Here is a 24,146-nt window from a genome sequence, read left to right as displayed (position 1 = left end):
CAGTGGGGCAGGGGCTCCTCCAGTGCAGAGCCAGGGTAGGCTAACAAAAAGGTCCTTGTGAGCTGGCCTCCTGCCAGGGGTGAACCTCCAGGGGACCTTGACATGTCCAGGCACACACACACACCAAAGCACCCAAGGCAGACACTTGGACTTCTGTGAATACATCGGCACCATTTATTTTTTAAAAAACTTGTTTATAGAAGGTAGAAGGGAACAAATTGGTCAAGAGAACCCCTGAGGGTAGGTAGACTGCCCAGCTTAACCAAGAAAGCTCCCACGGATCCTGCAGTTCCCTGTCTACCAAATAGACACACCCGCCCTGAGGCTGCTGTTGCCGTGGGCCGTAGCCCCCACAGGTGGCTTGTGCAGTATTTGGACTAGGCTCAAACAGCACTCTGACCGTCACAGTGGAGTGTCCCTGCATGGTTCTAACTGCAGCCAAACCAGGGGCTGCCTACTCCAGACCTCACTGTGCAGCAGACAACGCAAAGAGGAGGCCAATCAAGCCAAGGTCATGTGGGGCATGAGGCTAGAAAATTTATTGTTTTCTGGCCTAAGGACAGAGTTGGCCTTGATGGCTATAGGCCCCTTCTCAGGTGGCACGGGTCCCTGGTCTCTACCCTGGACATCATCTGAGTAGCTGGGCTTATACCAAGCAAAGAGGCATGGACCACACACCACCAACCTGCACGAGGGACACTAGGGAGAGAGGGCTGTCTCACAAAGGTCTCAGAGAAGGATGGCAAGGGCCCTCTTGGGCAAGGGAGTAAATTGTTTCGTCAACCCTGGCCAATAGGACAGGGGCCACAAGAAGGTGTCCTGCTTGGCCAAAGCACCACACATATGAAATCTAAACTTCATAGAAACATTTATTCTGTTCCTACCCATGGAGAGAGGCAGCAGCCCCCCAGGAAGACAGCTTTTGGACTGGCTTGGCTCTGAGGCTGGAGAGTTCTGGTGGGTTGGGGTGAGTTCTGGAAGCCACCTCACAAGGCAGGGCAGACATCCAGGCCCATGGGACTGAATTATGTGGGGTTCGGTCCCTGGATCCCAATGGCACCAGGGCTGAACTCCTCTGCTGAGGAGTTGTGCAGGTCAGCAGGTTTAAATTAAAAATTAATAAAAATAACAGTATAAAGTAAAAAAAGACAACCCCTGTCTCAAACCATGAGGGCTTGTCCTGTTGCCTGTGTTATATACAAAGTAGGGAGGGAGGGAGGGCCACTGCCTCGAGCAGCAGAGGGGTGGGGCTGACCAGGCACGGGGGGGCCAGGCCAGCTCTATCCTGGGCAGCTGCAGGCTCAGGGCCGCTCAGTCTCAGCCCCAGCTCAGGGCCACTGCAGACCTGGAGCCTGAGCTCAGGAAGCGCATGGTCAGCTGTCATGTTTTATTACACAGTTTGAAAAGAGGCCATGGGGCATAGGGGCTAAGGGCAGCCAGGGTCGTAGGAAGGGAGGGGCATGGTAGTGGTGGCGGTAGGTGGGGAGTCATCGTTTGGTCTTGGCGTCTTCTCGGATCTTCCAGATGACAAGGTGCATGCAGGCGCTGGCATCCTCGCTGGAGCTGTGCCCGTCCACTGCAGGGCAGACATGACAAGCACAGTCCTGACTTTCCGGACGTTTCCCCAGCCCCCACCCTGGACCCAGGCTCCGCACCATTGTCTTGGATGATCTGTCTGAGGTAGTCGGCCATGAGGTTCCGCAGGGAGCGCTTGTAGGGCAGGCCCAGGCGATGTGGGAACAGCACTGACGTGTCCACGACCGTGCCATGGATCACCTACAGGGAGGAGGGTGAATAATGGACAGGACCTGGCAGGCAGGGCCTCCCATCCTCAGCCACAGAAGGTACAGACAGACACCTTAAGGGCTAGCAGGTCACTCTCCAGGCTGTGTCCGATGAGGATGGTGTCAGCGCTGAACATGCTCAGCAGAACGGCCTGCACATCCCGCAGTGTGATACTCGTGTCTACAAGGTCGGCCTCTGTCACCCCTGAGAACCTGCAGAGGGCCAGATGTGAGAGGGGCGCCGGGCCGGGCAGGACAGAAGCAGGGCTGAGGTCCCGCGGGAGGCCGGGACACACCTGGTGTTGTAGTCAACAACTTCATTGTCAGGCTTGACAAAGGTGTCGTACACGACCTGCATGTCTGTGTCCACGACTGTGACGCGGGTCAGCTCCAGGCCATATGTAGTGTAGGACTGCAGGCATGAGATGGGCACCAGATGCAGTTGGCTGCCCAGGCTCACCTCTCCCCTCTGTGGCTAGCCATGGCCGCTGCTCAGACCCCGTGACGACACCAGGAAGGCAACGTAGCAGAGAGAGGTGTGGGCTGGAAACTCAGAGAAGCCTTTTCAAGTGGGCTGAGAAGACTGCCCCTCCCCCCAGGCCACTAGCCTGATAGTGCAAGACAGCCATTGAGATAGGGCATCGGTGACAGCTCTCAGCCAGCTTCCCTTCCTCACCTTCCCAGAGTGGACCCAGCTGCACACAGCACCCAGGTTCCGGAGACTCCAGACTCACCATCTCACAGTCGAGGGCGAAGACTCCTGCATGGGAATCTTCTGGTAGCTCCTTCTGGAAGGTGCGCACAAAGCCCTCCAGGTTCTCCTTCCGGCCGTCCTGCACGTGTTGCTGGGGAACAGGGGAGTGAGCAGCAGGGCAGGGACAGGCCACATGCGACGCTAGGGGACTTCCCTGCCCTGGCTAGGTCTGGGATCAAGTGCCTGTGGATGCGGGTGGGCCCAGTGTGCTCCTGACTGGAAGGGCTGAGTGGGATCACATAACAAGCCTGAACATAGCGCCCAGCTGTGACCCTCAACCCCAGTGCAGAAGCTATGAGCAGGGCATGGCGGCAGCAGGCCTTACCTTGGCGACCTGACAGCCCGCAGAGCCGACTGCAGCGGAGCAACACATGTACTGGGTCTCCCAGCCCCCAGCCACTGCAGAGAGAGAGAGAGAGCAATGGTGTTCAGGGCACCGCCCAGACAGGGGCCAGGACTCAGCGAAGGGATCTAGCCAACAGTGCCTCAAGCAGATGCAGGCCCGGGAAAGGCCCCCTTGGAGCCAAGCAGAGCTGCTCTGGAGGAAAATCTAGATCACAGAAGGCCAGGGCCTTCCCGTGGAAGTGGGGTAGGGTGGCCAGGAGGGTGTAGGCAGTGGCCCAGCCTTACCTCGGTTCCGCCGCAGTCGCCCCCAGTGGTAGTGACACTCCTCACTGCGCACACAGCGGCCCGAGGAGGACACAAGGTACTCGGTGCCACAGCGACAGCAAATTCTGCAGGAGGCTGGGGGTGAGGACAGATGGACAGAGAGCACGTGGGCAAGAGGCTGGCACCCAGCACCACTGATGCCCCAACTCAGTGAGAAGCTCCCCACTCAGTGTTCCTGGCTGAGGGCCCTACAGGAAGAGACTCACGGTCTTTGGGCTTCTTCTCCTCGGCTGTGAAGATGACGGCGCCCCCTGGGCGCTCAGGGTGGGGGAAAGGATAGCCATTCTCCTTGAGCTGCTCCGGGGTGAGCAGGTATTCCCTGAGACGGCTGTACAGAGTATTCCCTGTGGGGACACCGGGTGTCGGTGCTGCAGGGGATAAGGGGACATGCGCACACACACGCATACACACTGCTGTACTGAGCAGTCCCTATAGGGGCACTGGCTGTCACTACTGCAGAGGAGGAGGGACAAGATATGGAACAGGGCAGGGTCAGGACACACAGAGGAAGGTGTGGGCCAGCAGAGGTGCCAACTCACCTTTCAGATCCTCCACCCGGGGGCTGCTGGGGCGGCTCAGTGAGAAGCTGGTCTTGGCTGCCAATTTGCCCCCCAGCACCACCTCATGGGACACAACCCTGCGGCCACTGGCTTCTAGAAGGAAGTGCAGAGAAGGCAGGGGTGGGGTGGGGTGGGGTGAGCCAGCCACACTCTCAGCCCTCATCACCTCACTGCATGCCACTCCTAGCCATCACCTCCTTGCATGTACACGACCTCCTGCCTACAGAGTCCCCGCTGGGAAGGGAAGGCAAGGCAGGACAAGTCACCCCAGGACTGAGCAGTTCCCCAATCCATGCTCCGGGTGGACAGGATGGGCCCACTGTTCCTAACGGAAGGTGAGGCAGGGGCACGTTGCAGTTACTCAGGAAGTTACTCAGGAAGATTTTGAGGCTTTGAGCTGTCACTGCCTCCAAAGGCCACCCCGACCCTTCCAGTGGGTGGGGGAGAAGCTAGCGGAGGCTAGGTGCTGTACAGGCAAGCGAGATCACTGTGGTGACTGCCTTATGTGGCCTCTCAGGGGACAGAACAAAACATCTTAACCCTGTCTCGTAGCAAAGGCGGTGCTCAAGCACTCCCTGTGAAGAGGTCGCGGGCACCATTAGCGGAGGCCCTCCGTGGGATGGGCAGAGGGAACCTCAGGCAGCAGCCTCCATGTGGGGTACTGGGGACAGTCCCTGCTGTGCAGCCCAGAAGCCCCCAGGTCTGGGCAGGACCCTCCCCCTCCCTGCAGAGCTGCCACTCACTGCTGAGGCTGGGCACGGTGTTGGGGACCAAGCCCCTCAGCTTCTTAAGGGTGTTCACAGCCACATTCAGGTATATGTTCTTGCTGGGACTGCGCTCATATGCCACCTTTTCCTCGTTCAGTGCCTGCGTAGGACACAGTGGCACCAGGAGCATGAGCAGAAGGCCGGCTAAACTGGGATGACAGCAGGGGATGCAGGGCCAGGGTGAGCCCCACACAGATCTCTGCCCATGCACTCAGGGCACACTGGCTAGGAAGAACCTGCCGCCCCCGAGGAAGTGGCACAGGCAGTCTGGACCGAGATGCCTGGATGAGAGCCAGGGTGTGGCTTCAGCTCAAGGCCACAGTGCCCAGGGCCCCTGTTCTGCCTGCTAAGGGCCGTGTACTCCGGGGCCCACCTTCTCAATGGCCTCCTGGTTGGACGAGCAGAACTTGAGGCACTCCTCGATGAACAGGTTGAGATAGCGCTGGCGGACCACAGTGGGGACCTTGCCGCCAAATTCTTTTGGGATAATGGGCTTCTTTAGACTCTGGAGGATAGAGACCCAGGGGAGAGGGTCGGGGTGGGAGAGGAGTTAGGACACAAAGCTTCTACATAGGAAAGGGTTGTCCACAGCACGAGGCCAGCATGAACTCTAGAGGGCAAGGCTGGGGGATTGCTTGGGTGTTAGCACCTGCACAGTCTGCATGAACAGTGGTCCACCCTCACTATTAGGAAACAACACACTATAAGGCCAACACAGAACCCTACTGGGGACAGTATGAGCCTTGGCCCCCCAGAGTCCAGCGATGAGGTCGGGAGGCACCAGCTGGGTGCACGGTACCTGGAGTGACGGGCTGTGGGCGATGCGCTTAGGGGTGACGGTGGTGGTGGTCTTGGATGCCATCCCTGACAATGTGCGTGTCTTCAGCGGCTGGCTGCCAGGCTCAGGACCGTGGGATGTCTGGCTGCTGCTGGTAGGTAGTGCCCTCTTGGCACCTGTGGGGGCTGGTGGGGGACAGGGGACATGAGTACAGGAGGACAGGAGGCCCATGACGGAGCTACGGAGCACCAGGAAGCTGCGGTCGTTGAGTGTGAGCAGGATGCGCATCTCACAGCGCAGCGGATGCCGGGGCACCGGGCTTGGGGTGCGGAAGGACATGGGACTCTAGCTGCTGTAGAGCAGGTCCATGGAGGTAGGGAAGGGCAACGCGGCTGTGGAGGCCGGCTCAGGCAATGCCACGGTCGGGACAGTCTGGCGAATGGCGGGGCGGGGCTGGGGCCTCTGCCGCATGTTCCAGTCCCCAACTCTGAGGCATTGACGTCTGAGGGGTAACCCTGGCTCCGAGGCACAGGACCAGAGGGCCTGGGACGCCCTGACCTGTTCATTGTGACAGGCTACCTGCCTGTCCCTGTAATGAGGTCATAAACCATACACAGTCTCCGCCCTGGCCCAGGGTGGTCAGGGATGCCCCTTAATTGTCCATGCAAGGAGTGTAGGGTGCCTGACAATCAGAGTCCCTGGAAGAAGGGGAGGAGACACTAAGGACATCCGCCCCCAGTCGGGAGCATCTCTGGACAGGGCTCGGGGGCAAGACCACGCTGCCTCTGCTATCCTTTCTGGAACCAACCCAAGGCTGTACTTGCCAAAAAGGGGCCCCGCAGGGAGGAGGGTGAACCTACAGGGGTAACACCCAGCCCTGTGAACAAGCTATAGCAGGAGCACTGAAGCAGATCAAGGCGCACGTCTGGGGGACAAGGAGGGTCGCAGAACCAGAGCAGCCCTATCAAGCCCTGCTGTGGCTGGGCCAGGACATGAACAAGAACAGAGAATTCTGGGTGCTGTAGCCCTGGGGAAGGAAGGGCAGGTCCAGGCCAGGCAGCTCTTCCTGACTGGGTCGCAGGTGCACCTAGTAACTAGTGAGATCTGGTCTGTCCTGATGGCAAGACCCTCCCTGGGAGCCAGAAGATGCAGCCTCGGAGGCCTAGGCAGGTGTGTCCTTGAGGGCTATGCATGGTGACACCTCGCTGTCCCTCCTGGATTGGGACCACCACTCGGCACAGACAGGACTACCCCACACCTGACCTTCAGAGCTGCTGCCCACTCCACGTAGGCCCAGGCAAGTCCCATCAACCATTGGCTCCAGTGTCCCAGGGGACTGAATCTGGGAGGAAGCAAGGAGGCTGCCATTCTGTCCCTACTCCACAGTAAGTCACCAAGTTCCCAGGAGGGCAGTGCGCAAGTATATCAGGAAAGTTCTCAGGGTGCTGCCTCCTCTTGTACCCCAGATGCTGCGGTTGGGGATATGAGAGGGTGGGGCCAGGACTTACTGGTGGCCAGGCGGGGGTTGGGTACGTGAGCGATCCTCCTCTTTTCCCCAGGGGCTGAGATATGCACAGAGGAGAGCCTGTCTGTCGGTTTCGGGGCACCCTGTAGCCAGCTAGCGGAGTCCCTCTGTGCCTGCTGTGCTCGCCGGTAGCACACCTCCTGAGCAGTGGGGGGCCGTGCTGGGGGAGCCACAGGAACCCTCCTGGGGGCCTCTGTCTGAAAGAACACAGGTCCTGGAGCCCAGCTCTGAGTCCAGAGCACTCAAGGCGGGCTGGATGAGGAGCAAGTCCCAGGGTGGGGAGGACTCCCAGCCTTCCTTGGCTCTGCCCAGCAGTGCAGGGCAGCAGTGGGGCCTGTGAGCTGCCGGTGCCCATCTCCTCAGACCAACCCTTCCTTGTATGCATCTGGGACCCTGCCCCATCTCCTAGGGAGGCTCTAAGGATGAGTCCTGAGCGGTCCTGCTCCCCTAACTTTGTCACCAGAGCCCTGTGCAGGCCTCTCCTGGGTCCTTGCTGCCTTCCAGCCACAGCTGAGGCAGCCTGGCCTCGCCCCACACCTCCCTACACCGTCCCCATGACCAAGCGAGGGACAGCGGGACAGGCAGTGGACAGGGCACCAGCTTACCAAAGGCCAGCAGCAGAGGGCCTGGGATCTAGACTGGGGTGGCAGGCCTTCTCCCTCCAGCTGCCTGCCCTTATCCCAAATCTGGGTCTTACCTCCTTGCCTTGCTTGCAGAGATGTGAGACCCTCCTCTTCTGCCCCGGGAACAAAGTGGTCAGGCCTGCATGCTCCTTCTCCAAGGCCGCCTCCTTGGGGGTCTGAAAACACACATGCACTCCTCACTCTGGGTGCCTCTGTGGGTCACACTCCTGCCTTTCCACCAGACCTCAGGCAGGACCCACACCCTGTGGCCCAAGGCCCACCCCAGCACCTGTCTCACAGGCTACGACAGCAATGCCCCTGCTGCTGCCCCCACACCCAACCCAGGATGATGGCTCAGATATGGAGTGCCAGTCAAGGGCACCCATAGGCCTGGTGCTGGAGGGAACTGACCAAGTCCATCTTTGTCTGTTCAGGGTGCGCGCCCCCTGGTGGCCAACATGGGGACATAGGAAGAAGGACACCCAGATGGATCAAGGTTGGCCTGAGCAGGCAAGCCAGGGAAAAGGGGAGGGAAGCGGGACAGAGGCCAGAAAAGGAGCAAGAGCTGGGGGGGAGGGGGGGAATTAAGAAAAGCCAAGGAGCTGGGGACAGGAAGTGTAAGGCAGGCTTGGGGCGGGAGGGCCCGGTACCCCTTTGCTGGTCAGTCTGAACAGTCAGTCGGACGCTGCCATGGGAAGCCGGCTGGGTGGGTAGAAAGCCAGCATCCTCGTTCTGGGCAGGGTGCAGGGGGGCAGCAGGCAGCCACCGAGGGTTCCTGAATTTTGGATGGAGTTAAGAGGCCGGTGCTGAAGGAATGGCTTCCGCCTGTGTTGCAGAGGCTGGAACTGGCTGGAGATAGCTGTGGGATGGAGTGTCCCCTCGCAGGGCCCTCGCCTGACGGGCTAGCGCCCTCACCTGCCGGGCCAGTCGGCCCTTGTCCTCTGCCTTCACACTGGTGGACTCATTGAAGATCCGCAGGCACTCCTCCATGGGGTCCGCATCGAAGTCCACCTCCTTCTCCAGGGCCGAGTAGTCCACATCCTCCTCTGCACACTGGCTGGCGCCCGAGGAGGAGGAGGAGGAGGACAATGGGGAGGGCGGTGCGGGGGATGTGGGTGGCACGGCCTTGAGACGCTTGGGCACCTGCGTCTCCCCCAGGCCCAGGCTGGAGTCAGAGTCTGAATCTGAGTCTGAGCTGAGGTTGGGCAGGGTGGGGGGCCAGACCTGGAGTGCCCTGGCCCCCAGGCCCGAGTCCTCCTCCTCCTCACTCTCATCCCCAAACAATTCAGCATGGCTCAGGGCCCGTTTCTTGAGCTTAGGGGTGTTCTGGGAGGCACCCTCATCCAGGGAGCGGGTCTTGCGTTCCATTAACTTCCCCGATGACGTCTTCCTAGAGCTGCCACCTTTACAGGCCAGTGTCAGGTGAGGACCAGGCCCAGAGTCTTGGGGCTGCCGACCTGGTCCTCCTTTTCCTGAGCTGGCTACTGTGGTGATGTTGGATGGCTTTTTCTTGGTCCCTTCAGAGCCCTGGGTCTTGCCCCGAGGGCTGCCAGCCTGTGACTTCTTCTTGTCTGCACACAGCTTCTCCTTCTCCCGGGGCCGTCTTGGGTCCTTGTCTTTTTTCTTGTCTTTTTTGCGGGCCTTGTCCTTGTGCCTGAGGCTGGCCAGTGTCCCACTTTTCTTCTTCTTGGCTTTGCCATCCTTGGGGACCCCAACATCTTGAGATGCCCTAGCTGGGGAGCCAAGCTTGGCCAAGGCCACTGTGTCCGCTGCTTTGGGAGGCTGCCCAAGGTCTTCCACGTCGTACTGCACAGCCATCTCCTTGGTGCCCCGCGGACTGCCCTCGGAGGAGGCACGTTTCCCAGGTGCCTTGCTTTCAGGGTCAGCTCCAGCCTTGGGGCTGCCTGCACCAGCCTTGGGTGGACTGGCTACATCGTCTTCTGAGTCTGAGAACCTGGCCTCACAGCCACCAAAGGGGTCACAGGGCTTCTTAATGGCAGGTGTGTAGGGCTCAGCACCCTGGGAGCCTCGTGGTCGCTTGGTAGCTCTCTCATCCCTGGCACTGACCCTGCCAAGGTGCCGAGCTGAGTAGTTGGACAGTGGGTCATACTCCAGATCTGTTGATGGCTTTGAGCTGTCCACTACGTACTTGCCACCAGACACGGGGCGGCCACAGCGGCGCGGCTGGCTGACAGCCTTGGGGATATACTCCAGGGCACTGGTGCCCCCTCCAGCTCTGCTCTGACCCCTCTCTGAAGGGGCCAGTGAGTACTTGTGAGCTGGCTCAGCAGGGGCAGCCAGTGGGGTGGGCTGATAGCCTGAGTCTGGGCTCAGCAGGCCACCTGGTGTATAGGTGAGGGCCAGAGAGAAGGTGTCATCATCATCCAGGCTCATGGCAGGGCTGCAGGGCACCAAGGCTGAAGACCCGGCACCGTGCCCCCGTGCCGTCTCCAGGAGCTCCTGGTAGCGCCTCTGCTCCAGTTCCACCTCACCACGCACAGCCTCAATGGCCTGGTTGACCAGCTCCAGCTCCAGCATGCCATCCCCTTGGCCCAGAGTGCCATTCTCCCTCTGTGCAGGAGGCTGAGGCAGCTCTGGGTTGTACGGGTCATAGCCAAGTCCTGGAAGGGAAGAGAACATGGAATAACCACTGAGTCAGCCAGCCAGAGATGGGCAAGGTAAGAGAACCAGGTTTTCACAGCCTACTGCACGCCAGGCTTGGGCCCCCAGGACATCCCTACCATGACAACGTGATGCTGCTGTGTTGGGAACCACCTGCCCTATAGCAGGACCTGCGCAGAAGATGACAGAAGGGTGCCGGTGTGCATGCGTGTGTGCATGCACATGTGGGGTGGGTCTGGGTTTGGGTCTTTGCGAGCAGAACACTGCCAGAGATGCACAGGCTTCATCCCAGCACCACACAGACCGCCATGGTGGCTCACGCCCATCACCCAGCTCTAGGAAGGTACTGGCAGGAGCAAAGTCAGGAGTTAAAGGTAAGCCTCGGCTACATAGTTCAAAGCTAGCCTGGGCTACATGAGATCCTATGTCAAAAGGGGGTGCAGAGAAGCGAGGTTCCCAAGGACCTCTTGGCATGGCCTGGAGACCAAGGTGGACACGCTACCCACAGGGCCTACCAGGAATTAATCCCACAGCTCAAGGCTCTGGCTGGCCTGCAGCCCTGCTCTCAGTCAAGTAGGTCTCACTTGGTTCAACGGCCAACTCAAGCTCCTGGGGCTCCACCTCCCCAGTGCCGTGGTCACAAGTGCACCCCGCTGCAACCAGCGTTTCTGGAGTGATCACCCTTGACTGAGTCACCTCATGCATTTTACACCTTCACAGAGGACCTGAAGGGCTGGAGGTGGCAGAGTAAGAACTCCACCGCACTGTAGACGGATCTAGCTGACACCCTAGCCCCACAGCAGGCTAGGACACCTCTGGCCTCCATGAGGGCCTGACTCACACAGCCCCCACACACACTCACATATGAAAAGTAAAAACTTTTTTTAAGCCGTAATAAAGCAACTATGTAGTCCCCCCAGTAAAAGCAAGAACTGTACGACCCAACTATGAATATCAGGAAGAGGTGGGGTCCAGATACATTATTGATATCCCCTCTCCAAGCACTGCCCTCAAGGGAAGCTTGGGGGTGGAGGGAGCACCCAATTGAGCTGCAGGGTCAGGGAGGGTAGATTGTTACAAACCAGTTGGCCTTCTCAAGAGCCCATACAGTCCTGCAGAAGGGTCACACATCCAGACATGTGCAGAAAGTTCACGAGGTGACCCCACGGCAGTTCCCTATGGCTGCCTCCACCTGACATCCTGTCCTGTCCCCAGAGTCTGTGGCTGATGACCCTGAGCTGGGGACCATTCCTCATCAGCAGGGGCCTCATGCCTCCACAAGGTGGTCTCAGGGGGAAGTGGGACTGGGAATCATGGGAAGGGGCCTCGTGCATAGCAGGGTGAGGTAGGAGGACCTGGTGTCAGCCAGGCCCAGGGTCAGCTGTCTGAAGCTAACACCTGGAAAAACAAGCTCTGTCCATGAGCAACACAGCACAATAGGGGACACAGCAGGGGACTTCACATCTGCAACCTGAACAACGAAAGGTGGGGTGCTCACTCTAAGCCTCTGCTGCCTAGAAAAGCAAGGCTTGGGGACAAGAACCCAGCACACACTGGGACCCAGCCAGAGCCCACTGGCCCTGGAAGGGACTAGGGAAAACCAGGAAAAGTGAGCTGTGTCTCACTAGACCTTTAGTTACCTGCGGTGGGTTCTCACAGCGGTGCAGCCCTAGCTGGCCTCAATATGCAGCTGAGGATGACCTTGAACTTCTGATCCTTCCGCCTCCACCTCTCCTGGGTGCTGGAGTGGCACCAGGCTTGGCTGGGTTCTCAGAAAGTAACATTTCAATGATTAGAGGTAGTGGACCAGTGCAGGAGGCTGAGGTAGGAGGATCACAAGTTCAAGGACAGCTTAGGCCAGCAAGGCCCCATCTCAAAACAAAAAGGTTAAAAGTGGGTGGGGGGTTCAAAAAAGGTGCAAAGAGCCTGCATAGCACCTGGAGCCCTGGGAAGGGGAGGAAGGGGGTGAGGAGAAAGGGTGGGTAAACTACAAACTAAACCATTCAACCAGGGCTAAACTGAATGTTAGGCCCGGGGCCTCCTGCAAGCAATGCGCTACTTAAGCCCAGTGAGCGTGGGCAGGGAAGACACCCAGATGAGGGGTACTCTGCCTGGCTTTGTTATTTGGAGAATGACTTCTTATTTTGCAAGTAGAGGTCAGAGGACAGCTTGAGTTGGTCCTGTCCTTCCACCAAGTGGGCCCAGGGCTTCAACTGGCTTAGCGGCAAGTGCTGAGACATCCAATGTTCATAGCATGGGCTGTGAGAAGACCCGCCCTACACTTGGGGACACCATTGCATGGGCTGTGAGAAGACCCGCCCTACACTTGGGGACACCATTGCATGGGCTGTGAGAAGACCCGCCCTACACTTGGGGACACCATTGCATGGGCTGTGAGAAGACCCGCCCTACACTTGGGGACACCATTGCATGGGCTGTGAGAAGACCCGCCCTACATTTGGGGACACCATTGCATGGGCTGTGAGAAGACCCGCCCTACATTTGGGGACACCATTGCATGGGCTGTGAGAAGACCCGCCCTACATTTGGGGACACCATTGCATGGGCTGTGAGAAGACCCGCCCTACACTTGGGGACACCATTGCATGGGCTGGGGCCCCAAACACAACGGAAGAGAAAAAAAGCTGAGCACCAGTATTTACCTCTGCTTTCTGACTGTGGACTCAATGAGCAGCTGTCTGCCCCCCCGCCTCCCCCCACACCTCCCCCCCCCCGCCTCCCCCCACACCTCCCCCACACCTGCTGGCTATGGTGGACCACAGCTCCAGCTGTGAGCCAGAATAACCTCCTCAGCTGCTGCTGTCAAGTGTTCTGTCACACACATCACTAAAACAGATGTTGATCCCAGGAGTAACCACACCTGTTATACCAGCTGAGGCAGGAGGATCACACCACCCTGGGCTTCATAATGAGATGGAGTCTCAAAAATCTACAGTGAAAAAAGAGGACCCTTCTGTGTAAATGTGGGTGTACATGGTGATCTCTGGAGAGTGGGCTGGGCTCTTGGAAATTCCCCACCTGCAGGAGAGGGTCTCGAAGTAGGCTGGAGTAGGATTTACACGCCACTACACTCCCCACCTGGCAGACGGCTGGACAGGAACTGGGTCCTCAGGCTGGAACAGGACGCCGGAGCCAAGCAGCCTTCTCCTGGGCGACCACGTCAGGCCACACCACAGGCAGCAGTCTCCCTGGGCCTCTCTCCTGCCGACAGGAAGTAGGGCCCCAGCCAGCAAAGGACTGCTAAAGGCTAAGGGACTGCTCAGCGTCCAGTCCAGCCCTGGAGCAGAGGACACTACGTAGACACCTTAGGGAGGGAGAGGCAGGGTGGCCAGTGCTGGGTGCTAAGTCCACTCTGGACTGTCTCAGATGGATTTGGATTCTGACTGGCACAGTTCTGAACGGCAGCCCCAGAATAGATGGACACACTGCCCGAGGTCCCCACTAAGGACTGTGAGCCATCTTTCCTAGGCTGGGCCTTCCCACCTACATTCCCTTGTAATCAACGCCACTGGACGGATGAGGTTACTCAAGCAGGATCAAGCTCCGAGGCCACCTTCCGCACAGAGACCACACACATTGCAGCAGGGAACCAGAAAAAAGCCATGGGAAGCTGCACACAAGTATGAGCCTGGCCAAAGAGGGTGGCACCAGGCCTAAGGAGTGCCCCTCGGCCTCAGTATGGGTGCACAAGTCTTATCCTAGGCGGTCACCTTTAAGGAATGTGTCCAGGATCCCTGTGCCCCCAGGTCACCCTCTAGAGCCTTCTCTACAAGGTCAGTCCTTTAGGGTGCCGGCTTCCAGGCAGGTGTGGTCACTCGGTGGGAGACAAGGAGACAGCTGCCTTGCATTCCTAGGATGCTGGGCACTATGGGGCAGGGACAGGTCTGAGCCACTGTGGGCATCCCTCCCTCCCTCCCCAGAGCACCAGAGCAGGCTAACATCACCCTGGAGCGAGGTTAGACAGAGGTGGCCTTTCTTTCCCGTGGTGCTCCCGCATAAAGTATACTTTCCAGTCCAAAAAAGAAAATTCTCGATTTTCAACTACTCTTTCCCAGAAGCGGGCAGAGCCAGTACGCAGGCCTGCCCGTCCTCTTCCCAGAGTCCCATAGGCATATGCTGAGTCCACCATAGCCAGAAAGACCTCTGCCACCCCAGAGTCTCTGGCAAAGTGAAGCAGGGCTGGGGAACACCCCCGGGCTTCTGTGGGGCAGAAGTTCATTCTTGAGGGGGCTGCTTCCAGAAAACACTGGTGCATTACAGGTCCCTGGGACAAGTCACCCTCAAGGGGTGGAGTGTGCCCTAACTCTCCCCCATGGTTCTCCTGACACCACAGACCCTGTTTAAGGCTTGGCATGGAAGAAGTCCCCTGCAGAGGTCATACTTCCAGGCCTCTGCCAGACTAGCCTCCCCCTTGCAGGCCTACCAATTCCAGACAGGCTCAATCCAATGCCCCTGCCTCTGTGAGAGGGTGTCCTCAGGAGAGGATGTCAGCTGCTACTAGAGCTACTCACTAGCAGTCCCTTGTGTAAATGGCACCGGGACACAGGCCACAGAACCAGGTCAAAGGAGCCAGCTGAACGACGGCCTCAGAGAGCAGCAGTGCCCAGCTGAACTCACAAGGAACAAAGTGGTCATGGTGAACACAGGAACCACAGCCAGAGGCAGATGTAGGACAGATGCAGGATGGGTGGCTTGGGGCCTCTTCTACACTCATCAGGCACCCACAAAAAACACTCTAAAGACAGCACCGGTTGGGACTGGAGAGATGGCTCAGCAGTTAAGAGCATTCATTGCCTGCTCTTCCAGAGGTCCTGAGGTCAATTTTCAGCAACCACATGGTGGCTCTCAACCATCTGTAATGAGACCTGGCCCCCTCATCTGATATATAGGCGCACATGCGGGGAGAATACAAGACAGCACCTGGCACATGTGCCCGCTGAGCAGCAGGAGGAAGCATCCCGTCTTGCTTATACCAGAACAGACTTCTGCCCTCCAAGCAACAGTCTTCCTTCCCCTGCAACGCTGGACCAGTGGAGCCAGCTGCCCAGCACCAGCAGGTGGCCATGAAGGGCAGCCCAGATGCTCCGTGGTTGGGCAGGACTGGGCCTGGAAGAGGCAGACGGAAAGGCCGTCTCCCGTGCTACTGGAGTAGGGTGGCACTGCTGTATTTCAGAAGACAACCGGGGAGTGGTGTCACACCTTCTAGCCCACAGTGTACCCACACATTCACAGTGCCAACTATCCCTGACTGGACTTTTTGGGAGGCACAGCTGGCTAGATGCTGTGGCCTGTGGCACCCTCTGCTGGCGTTTCCTGGCGAAATGGATCTTTCCCTAGGAAGGAGCCCAAGTGGCAGGAGTGCAGGCTGCCAGTTCCTCCAGCCCCAGGTTCCTCAGACAAGGAAAGCCACCCCGAAGCACTTGTCTCCACAGGCAGTGAGCCAAGGCTGGTCTGCCAGGACAGCAGGTAGTCACAGGTCCCATGTGTGGGGAGCAGAGGTCAGTGGGAAGACGCCAGCAGTGCTTGGCCCCTCTGACCCTCGCTGCTCAAGCAGGCACTACGGGAACTGGACTGGGATCCAGGAGCCCACAGAGGCCCTCAAGGATCAGAATGAACTTAGCCATAGCCACAGCCACTTTCCTGTCCCTCTCTCCACCACCCCAACATCCTCCTTTTCCTTTGCTTGAACAAACCCTACTCCTTCTAGAAAGCTCCACAGCTATTGCCCTGGACTTGTCCCTTGGCACCCAAACTGTCCATAGCACAATCTGGGAATGACTTCTGCTGGGTGTGTGTGTGTAGAACCCCGGCACTTCACTCCTGGCTGCCACCCACACCACACAGCTGGGGAGTCTCAGAGGAGGTTCAGAAGACATGCAGTAGCAGGGGTGGGAGTAACTCTCTAGCCCAGACACCCTGATTTCTCACTTCTAATGCCCTTAGCAGACAGTAGCTTTAGAACATGGCATCTAAATTACTTAGGCTTCTGATGACATGAGGCACTATTGCTCCTGACAGCACCGATCTATTCCCAAGAGAATGTTGAGCACCAAAGACACTCTACTTGGAGTTTGTTTTCTTCTTGGCACAATTGGCCTTTGGGCAAAAAACTGCCCATGCCTTGACCACTGACAAAGTGAATGGTGTCTGGACTGGACAAGCAGTATAAAAGAAAGACTGCCAAGCCTTGCCAGGCCAGGGTAAGGCCATTCTGAAAATGTTCCTGCCTCTGAAAACGGTCTGTCAGTTACTCTAGGCCTTAGCCAAAGTTGGTTGCTTCAACATTGCAAATGAGACTTTGGGTGATTGCCCAGGTAGCCAGTTGTCTCTGTCATCAACTGTGCATTTTGGAAGCTGTTTGATTGCACTTCCTGCCTACTCAAGTAATATTATCTCCCTTCTCAGGCCTTCGATGGGGTTGAAGATTAGATAGTCGTAGTTATGATCTTATAATCTAGCTAAGACATTTCCAATATAAGACTTAGACTCCTTAGGATAGAATGTTTATTAAAACATTTAGCACACGTTCCTTGCTTAATATTGTATATGTTGGTTGTAATCCTAATTTTATAACTGATATCTGTTCCTAGTGTATATAGTTTGTATTGGGTTTGGAACTCTCTTGTTTGTTCTGTTTTGTTTTTCCGAGACAGGGTTTCTCTGTGTTGCTTTGGAGCCTGTCCTGGAAGGTAGACCAGGTTGGCCTTGAACTCACAGGTTAAAGGCGTGCACCACCACCACCACCACCACCACCACCACCACCACCCAGCTTGGAACTCTCTTATTTAGAAAAAAGGGGGAGGTGATGAGGAACCTCTGTCAGCCAGTGACCTTTAAGAGATTAGACCAGGTTAGAGCAAGACCTTTTGGATACCCAGAGAAAACCATAGGCCTGCCCAGTGCTTGCTCTCTCTGGTTCCTGCGTCACACACCTGACGTTGGACTTCTCGGTCCTGTTCCGTGAGTTTGCCCATTATAATAAAGAAAATATAAGTAAAATCTTTTGGTGTTAGCTTGGGATTCTTTAACCAGCGTCCTCACCTCCAACAGGTGGAGCCAGCTGGGGGCCCTGGCTCTGTGAGGGACCCTCTGTGAGGGTCTGTACCAGTCCCTCTATGTATACCAGTCAGACCCAAACAGCCCAAACACCCAAGACATCATGAGTCCCCAGAAAAACCCGAGCCCGGCCCTGTCACTCAAGGGACCACAGCCAGCGCCCCTCCCCAGCTCTAAATTGCCTCACTGGTGTCCCTCAGCCTGTCTCCCTGGCATAGCACTCAACCGTGTCTCTCCAGCTGAGCAAAAAGCTAGCCCAGCAGGGCTGCAGGGCCAGTTGCCTCCATGGCACCTTCACCTGCAGCTCCGAGCCGCTGGAGGCCAGCCACATGTGGGTTTGCTTTACTGTGGGCACAAAGGCCATGAAGGGCTACTCCAGTGAGCCCAAAGGATGCCACCAAGGTTGAGGCATTTGGACCATATCCTAGCCCAGAGTAGTCCAGGCCCAGGCCTCCTCAGAGGGCTGCTGTGGTGCACTGAGAAGAGGACAGCAGGTCACAAAGGTCCCCAGGACAGGAAGGGCTGGGCTGGGCTGGGCTCTGTCTGGGGTTAGAGACAGTAGAAGATGCCTGTCCTCAAAGCTAAAGAGCAGGGTGTAAAAGGACCCAGGGGACGGTCGGGTGCATAGGACAGCGCCAGACCTCAAACACGACCCTCTGTGGCACAAGACAGCATAAGAAGAGCTGCATGGAGGAAAGCTGAGGACCAACACTCTGCTCAGAGATGGGACTGACTGGGTACAGCCTGGCACACAATGGCCATGCAGGAAGCTCTGGCTTCCATCTTCACATAGCAAAAAGGAAATAAACTTTAAAAGTCAGGATATCCCTAGACCAAAGGATGTGTCACATGCTGACACAATGGCCCCTTGAGGTCAAGAACCTGCACCTTTCACCCCAGCACTCGAGAGGCAGAAGCAATCCAGGCCAGCCTGGTCTACATAGCCAGTTCCAGGACAGACAGGGCTACACAGTGAGGCCTGTGTCTGAGTAGTTAGGAGCACTGGCTGCTCTTTTGGAGGGCCTGAACTCCCAGTTCTCATGTCTGGAGGCTGACAACTACCTAGGACTGCAGCTCTAGGGGATCCAATGCCTCCCTCTGACCTCTGCAGACACCCATACAGGTGACAGACGCAGAGACAAACAGGAGCACACATACATATAAAAAGCAAACAAAAGACACTGCCTGCCACCTAAGCTGGGCACTGCAGCCTCTGAAAAGTCACCTATGCCAGGCACTCAGTGTCTACCCCGGGCTAAGATCTGCAGAGCTGCGTCCTTCCTCCTCCATGGCAGCTTCCCCAGTGCCTGGGTGGAGACCCCAGCTGAGGGCCAGCTGAGGAACCCGAACACTAAGGACGAAGACCACTGCAGGTGCTTTAAGCTGATGTATGCGTAAAACTGGACTCAAAAACAGGTAGATCTGGCAGTTCATGCCTGGCATTCCATGGTTCAGGAGGCAGAGACAGAAGGATCATAAGTTCAAGGTCAACCTGTTTCATAGAAACACACCAACAGGGCTTAGAGAGATGGCTCACCACCACCCAGCGCCATGGGATCCAGTGCTCTCTTCTGACTCCTGGACACTGCACACATCTGGTACATAGACATACATACCGGCAAAACACTGTTGTTGTTTGGTTTGGTTTCTAGAGACAGGGTTTCTTTGTGTAGACCAGGCTGGCCTGGAACTCAGAGATCCACCTGCCTCTGCCTCCTGAGATTAAAGGTGTGTGCTTATCATCAGACTTATTTTTGGGGGCAGTGTTACAACACTTTCACTGATTTTTTTGTTTGTTTGTTTGTTTGTTTTCAAGACAGGGTTTCTTTGTAGTTTTGGAGCCTATTCTGGAACTAATTCTTGTCGACAAGGCTGGCCTCGAACTCAGAGATCTGCCTGCCTCTGCCTCCCCAGTGCTGGGATTAAAGGAGTGCCCCACCACAGCCCAACTTAACACTTTCAAATAAATATTTACTTAAAGAAAAACAGACTGAGACAGAGTGGTATTTGAAATCAATCTGGGAACTGGAGAGGAAGCCAGAGCTGAGGCTCGCCTCTCACATGAATGTGTGCCTGTCCCCAGGGCTGCAGCGACAAAGCAGCTGTGATGATGCACTTCTGTCATGTCAGCAGGGGGACATCCTTGGCTGCACAGACTGAGGCCAGCCCACAGTACATGAGACCTGCCTCAAATGTATAAATAAAACAGGGGAGAGGCCCTCTGAAGGGACAGAGGTCACCAGGGGTCTAAACAGAACTCTATTCAATAAGCCCTTCCTCCAGCCTTTTCCTCTTAATGTCTGCCCATCTTCCTGTTTTAGAGATGGCCACATATGTAACTCAGGCCAGCCTTGAACTCAAAGAAATTCACCTGCCTCTGCCTCTCAGGTACTGGGATAAAAGGTGTGTGTCACAATGCCTGGGTGCAGTGCCACTTTTTAAGTTTTTTGGGTTTTTTTTAAATTAATTTCGTGCATAAGAGTTTTGTCTGTGTGTATGAATTTGCACCACACCTGTCTGGCGTGCCAAGCCGGACTGCATCAGGTACTAGAACTGGAAGTTATAAGGCAGCCATGTGGATGCTGGAAATCCAATCCCGGGTCTCTGCAATATTAGCAAGTGTGCTCCCCCTACCCAACCCCACAGGATCTCACTATCTATGGTTTTTCTGGAACAAATCCTCATGTAGACCAGGCTGGCTCCTGAGTGCTGTGGGACTAAAGACGTGCACCCGCCCGCGCTCCCAGTCAAAACAGCAAACATGAGCCATCTCTCCAGTCCCACAATGCTTCTTTAATGCAACAGAAATTCTCTGCGTTGGGTTAGGATCATCCCAGAACTTGCTAGATTGAATTGAGAATCCTGGGTCCCAAACTGGTCAGGCCTACGCAGCAAAAACAAACAAAACACTAATTAACAAAATCCTAATTTCTCCCACTGTTTTCTTCTAATACAGTACCTCCTCCACACTGCCTAATCCTCGAGGCCTTCAGAAGCGCCATCACACCAATCATTGCGACACGCTCCCTGACAAACTGAAAGTCTACACTCATCCAAGCAAAGAGGGTTTTCAGCTTGACAAACAGCAGGTGCCCCCAGGGCCTTGTGTTTCAACTACTGGAGATGCGCCCTAGGAAAGTGTCGCGATCATAAACAAGATGTACCACAAGCGCATAGGGTTGGGTGCTCGGCAACAGGACGGGAATGACATCCCGTTTCAAACAATGAGGACGGAATGAGGACCGGGGGAATCGCACCGATTGCACCAAGTCCCCTAGCTTGGACGCCCACAACGTCTCTCCTCCACTGAGTCGGGATTTACGTTTTACTCAGTGATCAGAGAGGCCTTGCCACTTGCACAGCATCGCGACAGCGACTAGGGGGGACAGCTCTGTGAGGGTGTGCGACCAGGCTGCACACGGGGAGCATGTGGCACGGGCGCGCTGGTCAAGCTGCGGAGCCGGGCGCAGTCGTGCGGGCTTTACCTGCTGTGGGAGACGCCGCGCCTCCGCTGCCGGGGCCCCGAGCTCCGCGGTGCCGGAAGTGACAGTAGGGCCGCCGGCAAGGCCCCCCGGGAGCTCCCGCCCAGTATGGGCAATCGATGGAGCGGAAGAAGCCGGTAGAACGTAGCATGGTCCGTTCCTCAGCGGGGCCCCGGCCCGGAGCTACCCGGGACCCCGGGACCCCTCCTCACACTCGCTCCGGAGGCCGCCACTCGCGCCTCTCGGACCCCGCCGCCGCCGCCATCTTGCTCCGAGGCCCCCAGAGGCCCCCGGGACGCTGTCGCTAGGGACGCCGGGAAAGGCTGCCCGAAGTGCGCCTGCTTACAATACCGGCTCCCTTAGAATAGTGGCCGACGCAGGTCTAGGACAAGCGAAGCTCTAAAGAAAGCTTAATTATCTGTTAATTATCTGCTCCTGGTCCCTAAGACCCTTTCGGCCCGCGACTTCCGCGGATACAGCCTTATTATCTTGAGCCTCAAGCCCCTGAGGAGCCTGGACTGTCCAGAGCGCGCCTGACTGAAAATGCCCCTCGGGTCGCGACTGTATTTATTGGGCCCGGACTACGCTTCTTTTCATTTCGCTACAAAATGACTTCGTGCGCCCCCTGAAGGACGAGGAGAGTGTTACGGTCGAGTCTCTCTCTGTCTCTCTGTCTCTCTCTCGCTCTCTCTCTCTCTCTCTCTCTTTTAGGATTTACTTTGTGTTCGTAGGTATGTGCAAACATGACTGTATCTGATGCTCGCAGAAGACAGAAGAGGGAGTCGAATCCCCTGGAATTGCAGGTACAGATGGTTGCGAACGACCGTGTGAGTACTGGAAATAGAACCCAAGTCTTCTGCAAGAGCAGCAAGCAGCAAGTGCTCTTCACCAGGGAGCCAACTCACTAGCCAGGGTCTTAGTGTTGAGAGACCCACGCGTGTCTTAGTTGACGCTCAAATATTCACCCTAACCGTGAAACGGGACATTTCTTACTTTTTGCAGTGCCTGGATACACTAGACTAACGCTCTACCACTGAGCACTCCGGAAACTTTTTTGATTGTTTGTTGTTGTTGTTGTTTCGTTTTATTTTTGTTGGGTAGGGGAGTGTTTTGAGGGGTGCAGGACTGTGCGCTCACATGCAGAGGTTAGGAGGGTATAACTTTCCACCTTTTGTTTCTTTTTTTCCTTTTGTCTTCTTCTGAGATAGGCGTCTTACTGAAGTACTTCAGGGCCAGGCTTCTAGGATCTTCCTCCATCTGCCCACAAGGCTAGGGTTGCCTGAACACATAAATGCCCAGCTTTTTTTTTTCTTTCGAGACAGGGTTTCTCTGTAGCTTTGGAGCCTGTCCTGGAACTAGCTCTTGTAGACCAGGCTGGCCTCGAACTCACAGAGATACACCTGCCTCTGCCTCCCTGTGCTGAGATTAAAGGTGTGCGCCACCACCGCCCGACTTCCAGGCTTCTTTTAAATTCCATGAAACCCAACGACCAGCCTCAGCTTCCAGGGTCCCGGGATTGCAGGCATGAGCCAACGCGTGCAATTCTGAAAGGCTTTTTCAACACTCATGTCACACATGTTTAAAACATCTCAATGGTAGAAGTAACCTGGATAGGTACTGATGCATGACAGATGTACACGCAGCGGTCCATGCACATGGGAGAATATCACACAGCCTTAAGAAGGAAATTCTGCCTGGCGATGATGGCACACGCCTTTAATCCCAGCACTCAGCAGGCAGAGATGGGCGGATCTCTGTGAGTTTGTGGCCAGCCTGGTCTACAAGAGCTAGTTCCAGGACTGGCTCCAAAGCTACAGAGAAACCCTGTCTCGAAAAGCAAAAAAAGAAGAAATTCTTGTGGTGCGTACCTGTGATCTCAGCACAATGGAGGAAGAGGCCGGATTCATTCAAGATCACTCTCAGTTACCTGTGATCTCAGTACAATGGAGGAAGAGGCCGGATTCATTCAAGATCATTCTCAGTTACCTGTGATCTCAGCACAATGGAGGAAGAGGCCAGATTCATTCAAGATCATTCTCAGTTACCTGTGATCTCAGTACAAAGGAGGAAGAGGCCGGATTCATTCAAGATCATTCTCAGTTACCTTGAGAATTCAAGGCCAGCCTGGGTTACCAGGAAACTGGTATTTAAAAATAAATAAATTGCTGGTCAGTGTGGCACATGACTTTAATCCCAGCAATTGTGAGGCGGAGACAGGCAGATCTCTGTGAGTTCCAGGACAGCCAGGGCTACAGAGAGACCTCATCTGGGGAGGGAGTAGAAGAGGAGAGAGAAAGGGAAAAAGAAAAAGAAGTAAATGAATAAAGATTTATTGTTTTAGTCGGCATTAGGCACACTCAGAAAGACACACTACAGAGCTGCACTTCCAGGAACCAGTAAGACAGAGAGTAGTGTGGTGGGTGGGACTGGGGTGGGGACCTCCGCACAGCCCTGTGAATGTGTTTCATGGTCCAGGCTATGTGTGGAAGTGAGGTTTAAGTATATTTTATGCAATAATTATAAACAAATAAATGAGCAGAGCAATGAGAGGGGCATAGAGAACCTGGTGTGACCCCAGACCCAAAGCCTGTCTCCGTGGGCACAGAGAACCCGGTGTGACCCCAGACCCAAAGCCTGTCTCTGTGGGCACAGAGAACCCGATGTGACCCCAGACCCAATGCCTGGCTTTGTGAGCACAGAGAACCTGGTGTGACCCCAGACCCAAAGCCTGTCTCTGTGGGCACAGAGAACCCGATGTGACCCCAGACCCAAAGCCTGTCTCCGTGGGCACAGAGAACCTGGTGTGACCCCAGACCCAAAGCCTGTCTCCGTGGGCACAGAGAACCCGATGTGACCCCAGACCCAAAGCCTGTCTCCGTGGGCACAGAGAACCCGATGTGACCCCAGACCCAAAGCTGACTCCCTGGGCACAGAGAACCCGGTGTGACCCCAGACCCAAAGCTGACTCCCTGGGCACAGAGAACCCGGTGTGACCCCAGACCCAAAGCCTACTCTGTGGGCACAGAGAACCCGGTGTGACCCCAGACCCAAAGCCTACTCTGTGGGCACAGAGAACCCGGTGTGACCCCAGACCCAAAGCCTGTCTCTGTGGGCACAGAGAACCCGGTGTGACCCCAGACCCAAAGCCTACTCTGTGGGCACAGAGAACCCGGTGTGACCCCAGACCCAAAGCCTAGCTCCGTGTGCCATGTGCCCTAGGACAGGAGCTGTAGTGACCCTCATGGCAGGGTCCCTGTATAGAGCCACAGTAAGGTTGGCGATGGGGTGCTGGGGTCCGCAAGAGAGGTGTTCCAGGAATAGACTTTCTCACAAAGTACTCATGCAAAGAAAGTCAGGGATACTGGGAGATTGCATCTCAGCCAAGGCAGGAGAACACTGGAGAGCCTGGAATGTCCCCGACAAGTAAAGCTCTCAGTTGCATTTCTCTGTCTGACAATCTGTGTCCGGGAGATATTACTTCTCGGCACCTTCCCAGACACCTTGC

At 56.2% G+C, this 24,146-nt stretch overlaps 1 protein-coding gene and 1 long non-coding RNA gene across 2 annotated transcripts; one reads left to right on the top strand and one right to left on the bottom strand.

The window, feature by feature from the left end:
* Positions 1 to 151: 151 nt before the first annotated feature.
* On the bottom strand, positions 152 to 20,932 carry Rexo1 (RNA exonuclease 1 homolog). Its single transcript, XM_048460388.3, has 16 exons — positions 20,645 to 20,932; positions 8,376 to 10,081; positions 7,535 to 7,636; positions 6,821 to 7,034; positions 5,334 to 5,497; positions 4,908 to 5,039; positions 4,511 to 4,634; positions 3,747 to 3,860; positions 3,414 to 3,551; positions 3,169 to 3,282; positions 2,864 to 2,937; positions 2,519 to 2,629; positions 2,081 to 2,196; positions 1,859 to 1,997; positions 1,656 to 1,776; positions 152 to 1,576 (listed from the first exon to the last, which is right to left on the bottom strand). Exons 1-16 carry the CDS (start codon positions 20,790 to 20,792, stop codon positions 1,488 to 1,490), a joined length of 3,606 nt encoding a protein of 1,201 aa, XP_048316345.2. The 5' UTR covers positions 20,793 to 20,932; the 3' UTR covers positions 152 to 1,487.
* On the top strand, positions 10,036 to 12,750 carry LOC148121253 (uncharacterized). Its single transcript, XR_015738630.1, has 2 exons — positions 10,036 to 10,138; positions 12,336 to 12,750. It is a non-coding gene; the product is annotated as an uncharacterized LOC148121253 (long non-coding RNA).
* Positions 20,933 to 24,146: the final 3,214 nt, after the last annotated feature.

The sequence above is a fragment of the Myodes glareolus genome, chromosome 8 (genome assembly GCF_982192425.1).
Source record: "Myodes glareolus chromosome 8, mMyoGla1.1, whole genome shotgun sequence".
Taxonomy (NCBI): Eukaryota; Metazoa; Chordata; class Mammalia; order Rodentia; family Cricetidae; genus Myodes; species Myodes glareolus.
Note: the sequence above shows the minus strand (reverse complement) of the source record. Positions and strands in the feature narration are given on the sequence as shown.